Source organism: Hydra vulgaris, chromosome 02, assembly GCF_038396675.1.
Source record: "Hydra vulgaris chromosome 02, alternate assembly HydraT2T_AEP".
Lineage (NCBI taxonomy): Eukaryota > Metazoa > Cnidaria > Hydrozoa > Anthoathecata > Hydridae > Hydra > Hydra vulgaris.
In genome coordinates, this window is record NC_088921.1 from 66,941,180 (window position 1) to 66,958,500 (window position 17,321).

The following is a 17,321-nucleotide window of genomic DNA, read 5'->3' on the forward strand; positions in this document are numbered from 1 at the left end:
GTTCTAATTTAAAAAATTGTTTTTGATATTTTTTTCAAATATGAACTAAATTTTATTTTGAAAAAAATATTTTTTTCATGAAACGTAAAATAATGTTTGTTTATTTTCTTATGATTTTACAGTTGGTTTTTGGTTATTTTCTTAATTGTTAATAAATTTTTTCTTATTTAATTTGTGAACTCATTTTAATAATGTTTCATTTTAATAATGTTTTATTCTAAACAAGAAAGAGTTTTTTTTTGTTGTTTATCAGTTACCGATAACATATTCGTGATCATATTTTATTTTCATAAATTAAACGAACGTCATTAAAACTTTACGTTATTGAATTAACAATAAGCAAAATATCTTATTAATAAAATTTTTACATCAAAATAAATCGTGCATTTTTTAAACTATTATGACTAAAAATAAATTTTATATTTAAAAGGAATTTATATATTTAATTCCTTAAAAATTATGAAACAAACTGTTTCTTTAACAAAAAATCTATTAGTTTACAATTGCGGTTAAATGCTTTTACTTACGACTTTATTTCTTCTGAATAAACGTCACGTTAACGACAATCAAAAGATAATTTAAATATTCTAAAAGATAAAAGTTTTTGCGTAGCGCAAAACTGCTGAACGCGTAGGCAAATTGCCTTTTCGCAAGCAAAATGCGAGCTGTGTAATGCTTCTTAACAAGGCCTGTATTTACATGTTTTGATAAAGTAAATTCTCCTCTATATAGATCTGTTTTTACATCCTAATTTTATCAGTTCTTTTGTTCAAATAACATTTCAGTAAAATTTAAAATAATGATAGAAAATGCTCTAACTTACTCTATTCAAATACGCTACTCTAACAACTTACTCTTTATGTTGTTAGTTCATTTAATGTAATAATAACTCTGGCTAAAAAATTGAAAAATGTATACTTAACAATAATTATATATAATTAATACAAAAAATAATAAATTACAAGTAAAATTGCTTTATTGCTAACTGTTTATTTATTATGATTATTATTTATTTATTAATTAGTAAATACCCAGACAATCAAAATGCAATACTCTTTTTTTTTGTTTTTTAAACATCTATGCTTCCAACAAGGCTGCAAGCAGCCACTAATTAAAGTTGGAAGTTACTGAAAGAGAAAAGATGAAGATTGTAGAGCAAGATAACAATTGACGGACGACTTAAAAGATCGCAAATTATATGAATCAGGAAAGCAAGATTAAGGAAGCGAATTCCAAAGAACTGATGTTCGATAAGCATTTTTGGAGCACTTAGGAACAGTCACAGAAAAAGGATGACACTTAATTGAATGACGAGTAATACGAGAATGAATTTTAGTAGATGGCACAAGAGAAGCTAGCTCTTTAAAGCAGTGCCCATTATAGTATTTGTAGAAAAGAGAAAGAGAAGCAACATTAGAAGATGAAGAGTAGGTGACTCATTGAGTACATCACTGTTCATAAATATAGGAAGATCTAAATTATTGCGATAACGATTGGCTGAAAAATATTGAGTTTTATCTGAATTAAAGTTCACCAGCCACTGTGAGCCCCATGCTGTAGCAGAAGTGAGATAATTTTTCAAGCTCAAATGCCCCCTCGAAGCAATCAGAGGGTGTTGGTTTCTTATCGCGACAGAATAAATGGTAGTATCATCAGCAAACAATGCCACCTTAGATGTGAAAATATCTGGAAGATCATTAATGTAAATTAAAAAGAGTATAGGGCCAAGGATAGAACCTTGAGGAACCCCTGAAGTTACAGAATAAGAAGAAGAGTGTTGTCCATCGAGGACAACTTTTATGCTACGATTGGAAAGAAAGAATTCAATGATCTTAAAGATGTTGCCGGATACACCATAAGAAAAAAGCTTATGGAGAAGACCAGCATGCCAAACTTTATCAAACGCTTTTGAAATGTCAAGAGCGATGGCCTTAACCTCTCCACCTTCATCTAATGCATGATAAAACCTGTCAGTTATTACTGTTAGCAAATCAGCTGTAGAACGAGAAGATCGAAATCCATATTGATGGTCAGAAAGTAAGTTATTAGATTCAAGATGAAAAATTAAGTGTTTGTTAATTAAAGATTCAAAAACCTTGCTTATGATAGGAAGAAGACTTATGGGATGGTAGTTAGACGAATCAGATCGCTCTCCAGAATTTTTGAAGATAGGGATAACAGATGCCGCTTTCCAGCAGGCTGGAAAACAAGACTCTGATAAGCACATGTTGAATAGTTTTGAGAGTATAGACGACAGCTCCGGAGAACACTTCTGTAAGACAATAACAGGTATGTTGTCCGGGCCACAAGCTGTAGAAAAGTCTAGGCAGGAAATCACTTTAGATACAGAAGCTGGAGTGATATGAATGTCAAGCAATGGATCAACCTGTTTGTTGGCAATATCAGGTAGAACGCAACTAGTGGAATCAAGAAATGATATTGATGAAAAGTTTTTAGCAAACAATTCGGCTTTGTCTTTAGGTGAGGTGACAAAGTCTGAACCATACAAGAGAGGTGGAAATATAGATTTGCCCTTATTGATATTATTAACAATTCTCCAGAAGTCACGAGAGCCTAATTTTTGAGATGAGATACGAGGTTTCATGACCTGAGAATAGCAGGTTTTGGCGTTAGACAAAACCTTTTTACAATTGTTTCAAGCAGTAATAAACAGACGTCTGTTTTCTGGAGAATTGTTTTGCTGATAAATATGGAAGTAACGGTTTCAATTGGCAAACGCAGCAGCACAGTGTGAGGGAAACCATGGAGGAGAGTGAGGCTTGACCTGGAATCATCAAGAGGGAATAAAAGATTCCATGCCAGCCTGAATCCACAAAGTTATGTAAGAAGCACATTTGTTGACAGGAAGACAAAAGACTACCTAAGGGCCATCACGAAAAAAAACACGGAAAGAATCCCAGTCAGCTTTACTGTAGTTCTGAGAGGTTCGATAATAGGGGGACTCAGGTGATGAAGAAAAATGAGATATTAGTTTTAGAGAGATCAAACTGTGATCAGAAGCACCTAAGGGTAAATGTGGAGAAACTGAGCACTGACTAGGATCAGAAACAAGACATAAGTCGAGTAGAGTATTATAGTAGATGATTTGGGTTGTCAGGAAAGCGAGTTGGAAAGTTGACAATTTGAGTTAGGGGTTGAGAAAGGCAAATGTTGTGGGCTTTAATGCCTGCAGAGTCACTGACACTAGAGCCAAGCCATTCAGAGTGGTGAGCATTAAAGTCACCGACAATAACTATATTAGCTGATGGATAAAGAGAGAGGGCTTGGTCAATATGATCAGAAACAACGTCAAAAAGAGTGCAGTCTTGAGATGAAGAGCAATATAGAACAAAAAGAAAGGCAATAGAGTGAAGTGGTGCTAAACGAAAGCACATGAAAGAATAGTCTGTGGATTCAAGCTTAGTTTCACGACAAATGGGTGAATTCTTACGAATGTAAATGCCGAGGCCAAGCATGTGACTATTGGAGTCTTTACGAATTAGAGGAAGATAACCATCAACACTAAGATCACAAGATGAGACAGCTGAACTCAAATTAGTCTCACAAAGAGCAAGTAGGTCTGGTGAACTTTGCAAAGATAAGACTCAACAGAAAAAAAGTTATTTTGAAGGCCACAAATATTAGTGAATGATAGGTTTAGAGAATTTTTTTTGTGTTTTATAGTTTTAGGTACTTTAGTCATTTTTGAATTTGTTAAAGAACTTGAATAAAAGTATAGATAGTACTCAGTACACTATTTATTAGCCCAAGCAATTACCTCATTACTATTAATAAACCCTAAGCCGTAACAAACGGCTTCAAATGTGGTCTCGACTATGCACACCAAAAGAACGAACAGGGACACCATCCATGCGCAACATGGCACTGTTAATACTTTGATATTTTTGAGCCGTTGATGGAATCAGCCTCTCTGAGAGCTACCACAGAGTTCGGGAAACCTGACTACCAGCCGGCCTCAGAACCATAAAACTGAGTTTTAGAGTTGTACTCTCATTAGGAGATAATAGAATGAGTTGCCTAGTCATAAAAACAGGGACACAAGCAAAACCCATGCAGTGAGTCAAGAAGATCCAACATTCAACATCCTAAACTGGAAACAATGTATTAAAAATACATCTGCGCCAGCCTAATAGATGAAGAAGGGGTGTGAGGCTGGTCAACAGATAGAATCTGTTTACCCCTTAAGTCTTTGCCTAGGAGGCCTTCTACAAGACAGTAGACAGTATTTTTATCGAGACACCATCTCTAGCCTTTACTCAACCAAGAGCCCCAAGGCAGGGGGTGTTTTAAATCGGAGTTGGCATCTCCTAGCCTTTGCCTAAAAAGACGTATCCTACAAGGCAGCAGGACATAAAGCAGATAGTCTTGATCAATGCTATATAATTAAAATGTACTTGCAAAGATTTGATGACAAAAATTGATTGTGATGTGACAAGTAATGAGTGCATGGTTCATCAATATCAAAACTGTTCAGGTATAGTTTTTTTTAAATAAGTTTCTGGATACACAACTGATTGACAATGTCAACAATGAGGAGGTGTAACTTAATTAGCAACAGAAAAACAACAATTGAAGAATACAAATTGATGTTATCAGAGGCAATAAAGTTAATAGCTCATTCCTATATTCTCAAAATTTAAAAGATTAAAAAAGAAGAACTGACAGAATTTAACTGACACACTATTAGGGGTGTACCTATTCCAGTTTTTTGCCCTGCGGGCAACTGAAATAGTTTTTATTTCTTATTTGAGTTGTTCACTATGATAATCAGTAGTCTGTTATAATTTTTTTTTGAATCTTTTATTTTCGGGTGAAAATACTGAAGAAAAAAATTTTAACGTCTGACTACTAAAATACGTCTTCAATTTAAACGGTTCAATTTAAAGTAAATTTATAAAAAAAAAGTGAAATGTTATAAGCTGTTAAAAATTATTGCTAAGTAATTTTAGTTACAAAGAGATATTAGTAAAGAGATAACAATAAATACAACTTTTAAAAATCGCCATTTTTGTTGTAGTTAATACCTGTTTCGTATCGTTTCTTTTTGTCAATCTTAAAAAAGGTTTCATTACGTGAAACAAAAAAGTTGAAAGCCAAAATTGAAAAGAAATATTTTATAAATAGAAAAGTAATTCTCTCTCAATCTTCAATCAAATTTACTTTAGTTGAATGTTTAAAACATTGTTTTCATTTTTTTTTTAAGAAAAAAGAATTTCGACATGCATTATTGTTAAATGCATTCTGTCAAAGTCAAGTGCACCTTAATAATGTTTTTTATTTTGTTAATTTTGTTTGACAAAGTTAAAATAAAAATTTATTTTACTAAGGAAAAACAAAAAAGATTCAGTGTTATTAATGATTTGACTGCCCACTCACATGATTTAAAATGCAAGTATAATGTTTAAAAATAGATACAACAACATTTGGAATTGAAAGAAAATGCAATTTTAAAACTCATTTAAAATTGAAAAGAAACATGCTTCAAAATGCAGCAACAATTTTTAAAAAAACTTTTAAAAATTGCATCCTGGCTTTATTTCATTAAGTTTAGTAAAATTTTGTAAAACGCACATAGTATATGCATTATTAAACAAAGTGTATGCTACTTTAAATGCTTTTTCAATGTTTCTTTTAAATAATTGCAAGGAATAAGATCTTCATAGTTCAAAATATAGTTTTATTAAAAAACACATTTTTGTAAGTAATCTACTATCTAGTCGTCCTGCCAGGCTACTGAAAGGTATTTTTTTATTTTAGTTGCCCATGGAGAAAATGAGTCATCCTATGGCACCGAACAATAAATGCTGAATCTTTTAAATATTGGTTAATTTTTAAAATTTAATTATTAAAAATTTTAAATATTAAAAAGCAAATCATACTTGGCGGTGGAACAAGGTTTACAAGGCAGCATGATAGGATGAGGGCAAACAGGTTTTTTTTTATTAACCTCCCCATAGCCTGGAGGATTACTACAGTATTGCTTTTGAACATGATATTTTGATAGCTAACTTTGGTACTCTTACTTTCTTTATAAAAAGAACTTAAGTTAAAAAAAAAATTTTTTTTTTTTTTCAATGCATGTTTATTTAATGAGTTATATTTTATACCAGCATTATTTAGAATAGAATTTGTATATTTCTATTTTTATCATAACATATAATATTCAGTCTTTAGTAATAAAAAGATCCACACTACATTTAACTTTAAGATAAACTTTTTTCATTTTTATCCTTAATATTTTTAATTTTATTTTTATATTTCAATCTTATAGGTACAAAATTTTACATTTTTTTGGGTTACTGAAATTAATTTTATAATTAAATAACACAAACTTTTTATCATTTATTTAACTATTTATCTACAATAACTACAGTTTACATTATTGTATTGGTAACAGAATAGGTAACATAAAAACAATTTTTATCTTAATTAAAATAGTTTAAAGTGTTGTTAAAGTAAATTTAAAAAAAAAACATGATGGGAAAAATTTACAAAACAATGTATTAACAAGAGGACAAATTTAAACATAATAACATACCTGTCAACTCAAGACATGACTTTATAGGTTTAAAAAATGAGTCAACTGGATTTGAATTCATATTTGATCTAGAATCTACCAGATTGATAAAGAAATTAGAAGTTGATTGATTTTTAGTCTTTAAATCAGATTCTGATTTCAAGGTAGTTCCAGCTGTGTTGAGATCATACCACGAACTACTCATATATGAAACTGGAGATTATATATATATATATATATATATATATATATATATATATATATATATATATATATATATATATATATATATATATATATATATATATATATATATATATATATATATATTATATATATATATATGTATATATATATATATATATATATATATATATATCTGTGTATATATATATATATATATATATATATATATATATATATATATATATATATATATATATATATATATATATATATATATATATATATATATATATATATATATATATATATATATATATATATATATATATATATATATATATATATATATATATATATATATATATATATATATATATATATATATATATATATATATATATATATATATATATATACATATGTACTATTCCCTTACTATTCCAAATAAAAGAACTATTCAAACCGCAACGTAACAAAGTAAAATGTTTTTATAAGGCCAGACTTAAAATTTTGTCAAAATTTATATTATAAAATAAATCGACTGAAAATAATAAACAATTTAGCTCATTGAATATGGCAAAATATTTGTTTTGTTACAGATTCAGATTCGCGGAGGTGTGCTCTTCATACAAATTTGACCGTCAAGTTTTACCACTGGTAAAATTGGAAAAAAACGCATGGCAAACTGACGCACTTAGCGTCACTAAGTGGAAATATTATTAACTAACATTTCTTTAAAGATTTTTTCAATTTAAACTTTTAATATTTTTTTTTTAGTTTTTTAAAAACGGGAATTTCAGGGTTAAAAAACAAATCTTTTAATTAATTTCTGAATTATTTATAGTAAAAATTAAACTTCTCCACTATATTTTTATATTTTCAACTCAATGATTAAATTAATTAAAAAAAAAGAAAACTCAATGATTAAATTAATTAAAAAAAAAAAAATTAAACTTCTCCACTATATTTTTATATTTTCAACTCAATGATTAAATTAATTAAAAAAAAAGAAAAGTCAAAAGAGTTTTTGCGTAACAATTACTCCTAGGGTTGCCAGATACACAGTCGCCTAAAGGAGGACATAGAAAAGGCAAAAGGAGGACATACCTCAGGCCTGTGCTGTGAAAATTTTCAGGGAAGGAGGGGTAGTTTAAAAAAAAATAGGGAAGGGGGGATCGTTTTTAGTAAATTTTTATTATTAAACTTGAATGAAACAATGAGAATTTATTAAAAAAAGAAGGTCACACGCAACACGATGACCCCCCATTTTCGTTAGCAACCATATATTTTCAAAACTGTTCACAAGTAAAATTCTTTAAATTATGCTTCGTGAAAACGATGTCTAGTATAGAGTCAACTAAAAGTCTGTTCCTTTCCTTTGTCGATAGAGCATTAATCAACGAGAACACTCTTTTAACATTTTTTTCAGGTACAAAATGCATACCAAAAGGTCAAAAAATGTATTGTCTTTTTCTTTATTTAAATACATCCAACCAAAGCACTGAAATTCATTAAAAGGTTTCAACCACGTATCTACAGTGGTCGATCATCACATTAGGACGAGCTGTAATTTTTTGTAAATATTGTGTAAAAATGAATTTTTAGGCAAAAAGAAAAAATAGTTGTGCAACTTAAAGCTTGTTCTTTTATTTATAAAGTCATACTTGATAAAAAAACAAAGAAATAAAATTAAACATTTTAAATATTTATTGATTATTACAATAAATTATATAAAATATATATAAAGTATTAATATTTTGTAAAACCGCCTTTATTTGCAATAACTGCTTTGATGCGTCGTGGAATGCTTGCAATTGATTTTTTTATAGTTTTTGTCAACTCTGGGTTATTGTGCCAGATTTTAATAATCTCTTCCATAAGACCTTGCTTGTTAGTAAGAATTTTTTTTCCAATCTCTCGCTTTACTATTTCCCAAATGTTTTCTATGGAGTTAAGATCAGATGAGTTGCCTGGCCAAGGCAATACATAAACTTTTTTCTGTTTTAAATAAGCCATAAGACTTTTTGCTGTGCGGCAAGTTGCATTTTGTGACTTTTTTTGAATTTTGTGACTATTTTTTGACATTTTGTGACTTTTTTTGAATTTTTTTTGACATTTTTAGAACAATCTGTCATTTGGAGAAGAAACTGATTCTCCAGAACTTCTTTATACTGGTCCTGCCTCATTTTCCCAACCACTTTGTAGAGACACCCTGGTCCTTACCTACAAATAACAGACCAGATCATTACTGAAGCTGAATGCTTGACTGTTTCCACAATGCAGTCAGAATGAAACTTTTTGTTTGTTCTTCGACAAACTATAGCTGTTTTGTCCATCATTGCTTGAAAGGTTGACTCATCTGAGAAGCAAATCTAAAAATAATGCTTATCATAAGTTATAATATTTATAAAATATTTTAAAATAATTTATGAGTATGAATGCGAATAAAAATACTTTTTCCCAATTCTCAACAGACCAGCTGTCTTGCGTTTGGAAGGTGGTCTCCTTGGACCAAACTCTTCCCCTGTATCCATTTTTTTTCTCACTCGCATTGCAACATTGCAAAGGTTTCTCACCTAACTGTAATGTTTGGTGAGAAACCTTTGCAATACGTGCAATTTTTCGTTGAGAATATTTTGTGTTTGGTAAAAGATATCTGATTTGACTAATTTTTGTTGGTGTCGTATCACATTTTTTCCTATAGCTGAAAATTTAAATAAAAACTTAAAAAAATGACTAGACGGTGTCTTTATATATATCTTAAAAACATTACTAGAATTTGTCTTTATATAAACAGAAAAAAAACATAAAGTCCTTTAATAAAAGATAATGACTTAATGATTATTATTAAGTTAAAAAAAAAATTAATTAAATAAAGCACTGGTGCTTTAAATTAAAATAAGTCACATTTAAACTTCAATCACACTAAAAACTAAAAAATAACTTTAAATTGTCCAATATGCACCAATTTGACTATGACAGGTGATTGCTGACAGCCAGAATTGCCAATTGATAAGTTTTTTATTAAATATTACTAAAAATAGAAATAACTTGACATGTAACTTGACATGTAAAAGAAATAAATATCTACCAGCATTTAATTTTCATGTATCGTTATAATCACAATATCTCTCCTATAAGCTTTAATAACAAGTTTAAAATAAAAAAAAATGATAGCTATAATCTTAAAGCGAATATGTCCAATACATATAAACTGCCTCGGATAATAAACAAATATTCAGAGTACAGCATTCTATATCGAGGTCCAAAAGTATGGAATACTTTTCAAAAAGGATTCAAAGGTACGGTAAATTCGTTAAGTTCATTCAAGTTTTTAACAAAAAAAGAAATTTTTAAAATATAAGAAGCGTTTTTGGTTAATGATACTTTGAATAATTTCTCATAAATCTGTTTTTGTTTTATTTCTACTTTTGTTGGTTGCTTATCAATTTTATTAGCGAATTACGCGTTTTATTACGATATTTTATTGAAATTTTATTACGCATATTGTAACATATTACGATATTTTTTTGAAATCTTGTTATAGGGGCTCTATGAAAAGATTGCAATAACGTACTGTCATCCTCATCTTCTTTGAGCCCCTATCTGTTTTACTTATTTTATTTATTGAAATTTTATATTACGAAGTTGTAAAATCTTATATTATATTAAAACAGAGAAAGAAAAAAAAAAAAAAAAAAAACACTTTCTTTAAGCTTTCTTAATATACCTTTAAGCAATTGGAATGTTTCATTTAACCGGCCTTTTAAAACAAACAAGGTAGAGTGAAGAAAGCTCATAACTTCTAAAACCGACGTTGCTTCCCTTTTAATTGCTGTAATATTTATTTAAAATACAGACATCAAGGAATGCAAAAACCAAAGATAAGCTTCTATAAACTAATTCTCAAAATATATTTTTATGGTAACAGGTGGTTGATCTACAGAAAGAAAGTATATTTTTAAAACATTAAATAACCTCAGCAATATTTCAATAGCTGGAAACAAACTTAAGCATCTAGTTTTAGAGTGATAAAGTAGTTGATGAAAGCTAATGTCAATATAATAAATATAATTGGATATTTTCAAGACAACAGTTTTAACATCAATCTTTATTAAATCTGCTCTATTTTCAGGGCCGTAGGAACAAAAATTATATGGGGGGGGGGAGGGGCAGAACTACCCCAAAATAGTTTTAAAGACCTTTTTTTTTAAGTCATTTTTTCAGTCAATTTCTTCAAATTATTTATTTAAAAAATTATTGGGAGGGGGGGGGGCAAATGCCCCTGCTGCCCACTCGGTTGCTACGGGCCTGATGTTAAATGCAGTTGTGCAAAACATGGGCAAGACATTTAACATCTACCAACGGTTTTTTTTAAAGCTTCCTTCAAATACGAGAACAAATTTTTGCCTACTTTTCTATTAATGCATCCAAAATTTACATTAGCATTGTCTCCAGCAAAAGCAACACACTTAAACAACAATTCATATGCTTCGAGTGTTTTGAAAATATATTGAAATATAGTTTCAGAGGTTTCATTTGGTATGTTATTTAACGTTAGAATTTTAGCTTGGATACCACCTGTCTCCCAATCTAAGTATTGAATAACGATCGGAAATACTTTCTGTGAATCGTGATTGCTAGCATCCGTGGAAAGGCAGAAATATGAAATGCTATTTAATGATTTTACTAGTTTATCAACAGTGTGGGGACCTACCTCCCACTGTTGATAAAACCATCATTACCTGGTTTATGATTACCTCAGTTTTTGTTTTTGAACATGCAATATTTTATGTAAGTTCTGAATATTTAAATATAATGTGCATTAAACCAGGTCTGCAGGTCATTGAGTTATAAGGCTGATGATGATAAACTGTATCAAATGCTAAAGTTACTTTTTTAACTCCTTTGCCGATCTATAGAACACCAAAAGAACTCGAAAATATACAGTTTGAGAACAGCCAATTTTGAATAGAATGAAATTACGTTCTAACATTTATAGCTTCAATTTTTGTTTGTCAAACTGTTTGACATATGAATGAATGGACATTAAGACAAAATGAACATTGCAATAGGAAAAACGAAATGCGCAGAGTTAAAAGTAGAACTCGACGTTTTAATTAAAGAATGGAACATTTAAAAAACTTTTAAAAAGTATACAGTTTTAAGAATATCTAAGAATAAATGTGGAAATATACATAAAAAAAAAGCATACTAAAAAGTTAAAAACTAAAAATATTAAAAAAGCCGGACATTTTAAATGCTTTCAGCTTCGCCTGCCGGACAGAAGATAAAAAAGGAGGACATGTCCTCCTTTTGCCGGACGTCTGGTAACACTAGTTATTTCAGGGTTTTTTCAGTCAGCAATAATTAATGGATTGAATTATACTAGAGAGGTACCAGGAAGCGATTCTATTGTAAGAATAGAGAACCAACCCATGTTACACCTGGTGGAAATAATATGGTTCAAAAATAAAAACAACTTTATAAATGTGATTTGCATTCTATTCTGTGCCGTAGCTAGTGGATCGGACGCCTTAACCCCCTCCTTTCCTTAAAAACTTATTATTAGGGCCCCAAAATCTTATAAATTTTCCACTAGGTATTACTGAAGAAAAAAAAACTCCTTAATTGCAAAAGAGCCCCTAGATTTGAAAATAAGTACCTTAAATTCGCTAGGCCTCCTATCTTGGCGTGTTTAGTTTAGCCATGGCTCTGATTCCACCTGTATTAGGTGAGGGATTTTGGAACATTATTTTTTTTTGTTCATGTTTTACATAAAAAGGTAGCTAGCAAAAATTCGCAATCGTGACAAAATATTGTAGTATCAGGTTTACATTACATTTCAGATATTTTCAAAGTATATTTCAATAACGCTAAAGTTTTTAAGAATTTATAAATACTTTGCACTCAAAATTAAAAAATAAAAAAACACATTAGTTTTTAAGTTACTTTATTTTTTTTTTTTTTTTTTTTTTTGTTCTTTATTACATTTTAAACAACATGTCGTTATAAAATATAAAGTTTACAATATTACGAGATAAGAATAAAAAGTAAATGACAAAAAAATTTTCAAAATTAGATCGATAAAAAAATAAAAGAACGTTGGGACTCGTAGAAGATCGTTAGGTCTTGTCGTCGAGAACCGCTAACATTAACGTGATAATTTCTCGTAATATTCGTTAAAGATAAAAAAGATAATTACAAATTTTTTCTTTACAGAAAAGTTCGTTGAAATTATTTAAATCTGATGTATATACTATATATCCAAAAAGAAAAAAATTGCATAAAAGTCTTAGTATATATATAAATTTTTAAGAGATTTTTTCATTCAAATCAGTTGTAGTTACATTGTTCAATAAAAACTTGAGTAAAATTTTAAAAAACTATTTTGTTCCATAAAAATGTTCATCGAAAAGCAATGCAAAACTTACTATGATTTGTTTGAAAATATGGCTGCTTAATAAAATTATTGCATAGAAAGTATTTATTTTTACATTTTGACAAATACAAATTATGAAAAGAAACCGAGGAAGAATTGATTTTACATAAAAACATAAAACATAGTACAATATAAACATTAAGTTAATATATATTTAGTGCATTCATTTTTCTTAATAGAGGTTTTGCATGAGTAAAGTGTTCACTAAAATCTATTAAACGTGCTTTGTGCTTCTGATGACGATGAAGAGGTTCAAGTTTGCTTTTGTTGGTACTAGCCCATGCAATATTTGCATAGTTAATATGACAGTGAATAAAAGAGAAATATAATTGAGTTAGAATTTTCTTATTCAAAAAGCTTCTTACTTTATATAAAATTCCTATACTTTTTGTAGTTTTGTTGCATAAATTTTTAATGTGAATTTTCCAAGTAAGGTTATCATAAATTTTAACCCCTAAAAATTTTGTAACATTTACTCTGTTTATTTCGACATTATCAATGTAAAGAGATGGCATTTTGTTAGGAATTAATTTTTTTTAGAAGGTGGATAAAAAAAAATCCAATTAGTATTTTTAATGTTAAGCGATAATTTGTTTGATTTAAACCAATATGAAATCTTATTTAATTCTAGATTCATAAGTTGAAACAGTGTAGGGATGTTATTATGTGATAAAAATAGGTTTGTATCATCGGCAAACATTATTGTCTTTAATTTGGATACTTTATGAAGATCGTTAATATATATGAGAAAAAGAAGAGGTCCGAGAATTGATCCTTGTGGAAAGAACATCACAGGAAATCTTTAGCAAATTCATTGGTGAAAGAGCGCCGACGGATACAAATTGTTTGCGATTATTTTTTTAAATAACTTTTTAACCATTTAAGAACATTTCCAGTTATTCCGTAATGTTTGAGTTTTTTAAAAAGAATTTCATGGTCTATAATATCAAAGACTTTGGATAAATCAATGAAAATACCTAAGGTATACTCAGATTTTTCAAAAGATTCAGTGATACTGCGTATTAGCTGGAGAATCACGTGTTCTGCAGAGTAGTTTTTTTTTAATCCATACTGATGGTTATATAACAAATGATTGTCAGTAAGATGTGTGTGAATTCTGTTATACATAATTCTTTATAGAATTTTTGAAAAAACTGGAAGAACAAATATAGGGCGATAGTTATTAACATATGTTAGATCTCCTCCTTTAAATATCGGTGTAGCATTTGCTATTTTAAATTGATCCGGAAAAACTCCTTGTCTTATTGAAGATAAAAAATCTTTAAAAAAAATGTCTTTAATAATTCCGTTTGAATTTTTAATTATATTGCTATTTATATCATTAAAACCACTCGCTTTGTTTGGTTTTAGCATATTAAAAGCAATTTCAAATTCCTCAAGTGATAATTCAAAAGAATCAGGATTAGTTGTTGCTAAGGACGAGATATCAATTTTTAATATTTGGAATTTTTTTTGCTAAAATAGGTCCAATTGAGACAAAAAATATTTTTAGTTCAATTGCTATTTCATGATATTCATATATGATTTCATCGTTAATTTTAAATCTTTTTTTTAAAGCGCATTTAGTGTGACCAGTAATTTCTCTTAGAATTTGCCATGTGCGTTTGGAATAGTTTTCGAAAAGAATTATGCGAAAATTTTTGAAAGTCTTTCAAAAACTTTCGCATAATTCTTGTAGATGGTTTTACTTTCAATTGTCTTCACTTTTAAATATTTAATGTATAATTTTTGTTTGTCTTTTAAAGATTTTCGAAGTCTGTTCGTAATCCATTGCAATTTTACATTTTTCGGTTTTAGATATATTTTACGTTTTGGAAAGTTAGCATCATATATTTCATAAAAAGATTTTAGGAATTAGTTGTAAGCTAAGTTAACGTCAGATGAAATGTTTATATTTTTCCAATAAAGCAATGACAATTGCTCTCAAAACGGTGATAAATTTGCTTCGTTGTAGATGCATTTAAAAAAGATTTGTTTGCCAATTGGTATTTCATTTGATTCTAAATTTATAGAGGAAAAAATAGGGAAATGATCGGAGATGTTACTTTTAATAATACCCTTTTTTAGAGATTCATTAAAAATATTGCTTGTTATGATGTTATCAAGTAGCGAAGCTGTTTTTCGGCGATTCTAGTTGGTTTAAATATTAATGGAAACATTTCATTTTTAAATGAATCATTATAAAAATTTTTATGGCATGTTGATGTTTGATGTTAAATAGTTTAGTTTGGTTTTTTGGTCAGTTTTTTTATAATTGTTGTAATTAAATAATTGTTGAAACATTCAATTACGCCAGAAGGTGGGCGATAGCAGCAACTTAAAAGTATATTTTTAGTTTTTTTGGTTAAAATCTCGATTGTTAAAATCTCTTTATCGTCATCGGAAAAATACATGTCAAACCTCGTAAACATTGAAAACTTTCTTTTATTTAAATAAGCACACCGCCACTTCGCTTTTTCGCTTTACGCGAAAGTGATATTATTTTAAACCGGGCAAGTATTTGAATTAGAATTTACTTAATCAAATCGCACCATGCTTCGGTTATACAAATTAAATTAAAAATATTTAGGGTATCTTTAATACTTATAAAAAACTTTCAAAATTTTTTTTTAGATATTTATATTTATATTATATTATATTTATAATATATTATATTATATTTATATTATATTATATTTATATTATATTATGTTTATATTATATTATATTTATATTGTATTATATTTAGATAGATATTTATACTTATATTAATATGCTAAACATTTAAACGGTCACCCTCTAAGAAATCTTTTATTTTATTTGCATAGAAATAAGTGCAATTACTTTGTAACTACTTTGTGCTTCGCTAAAATAATTTAGATCTCGGTCAGAAGTTTCATCAATAAAAGAATGATTTGTTTGAAAAAAATTAAATGACGTTAATTCAAAATCATTATCTAGAACGGAATTCATTTTAGTAATAAAAGAACTCTAAAATTTTAAAATGTTAGAAATAAAAGAACACTTATTCTAAAAAATTGCACGTTATCTTATTATTGTAAGTATCGTAGTTCTTTAGCTTCTATAAACCATTTCTTATTTCCGTTGTTCTCTCGCTATAATCTTCGCTTATGTATATATGATCTGTCCGGAGTTTTAACGTGTAATTTTCCGCTATTAAATGTTTATCTTTATAATTTAAGAATTTTACAACTATAGTTTTGTTTTTTAATTTTTCATCATGTTCTTTTTTTCCAATTCGACGTGCTCTTTCGATTACAATACTTTTTTTAATACCGAGTTTTGAATTTAACAACTCTTGTATTTTTATCTCGCTCTCTTGCCAAATTTCATTATCACTTTCTTTGATACTACTAAACCTCAAATTATTTCGCCGACTTTGATCCTGTAATTCTGCTAGTTTGTCTTTTATCCTATTATTGCTCTGCTCAAGGTCAATGCTAGAATTATTTAAAGATGATGTTGCTATTTTCTTTTTAGATTCAATCAATTCTGATAATATGTTTCGTATTTTTCGTTTATGAACTCAACAGATATCTGTAGTTCGCCAATTTCATTTTTTAAGTTAGCGTTTTCCATTTGCACACTAACAAGCTTGTTTTCCATTTTATCAAATTTATCATTAAATACTTTCAATAATGTATTTTCATGAATCCCAAGAAGCTCCTTTACTTACGAAACAGTAAATTTCGCCATCTTTATTTTTTAAATAGTTATTTGTCTTATTGCACGTCCGTTTCACGTTTCGCGGCTAAAGCGAAAAAAAAACTATTTAATCGCAATATTAAATAATAAACAATTAAATAATAAGTAACTATGATAAAATACAAAATGCTTAAGAACCAGGAATATGCTTACCTAGCAATCATTAACAATTGGCTTAGTTATGGTGACCACATAATTAAGCTAATGAATGCTTTTTTGAACCCAATTTTTGAAATTTTTATTTAACAACATCGTTTTTTCAAACAATATCGTTAACAACATCGGTTTTTTCTATGACTAGTAACATCTGGAAATATAATGATGTATGAATACATCTTTCCAACAACATCTGCATATACACTAAGGTAATACACTGTTCAACAACATCTATCCAACAAATTCTGATATTTCATTAATGTGTCTAATAAC

General features: G+C 28.5%; 1 protein-coding gene across 1 annotated transcript in view; it reads right to left on the bottom strand.

Moving 5' to 3' along the window:
• The window catches only part of LOC100201509 (uncharacterized), a 93,702-nt gene extending 86,951 nt beyond the window's left edge, over positions 1-6,751 (bottom strand). The window contains 1 exon segment of the mRNA XM_065791749.1: positions 6,560-6,751. Coding sequence (XP_065647821.1) covers positions 6,560-6,743 — 184 coding nt within the window. The 5' untranslated portion in view covers positions 6,744-6,751.
• Between the last annotated feature and the right edge of the window lie 10,570 nt (positions 6,752-17,321).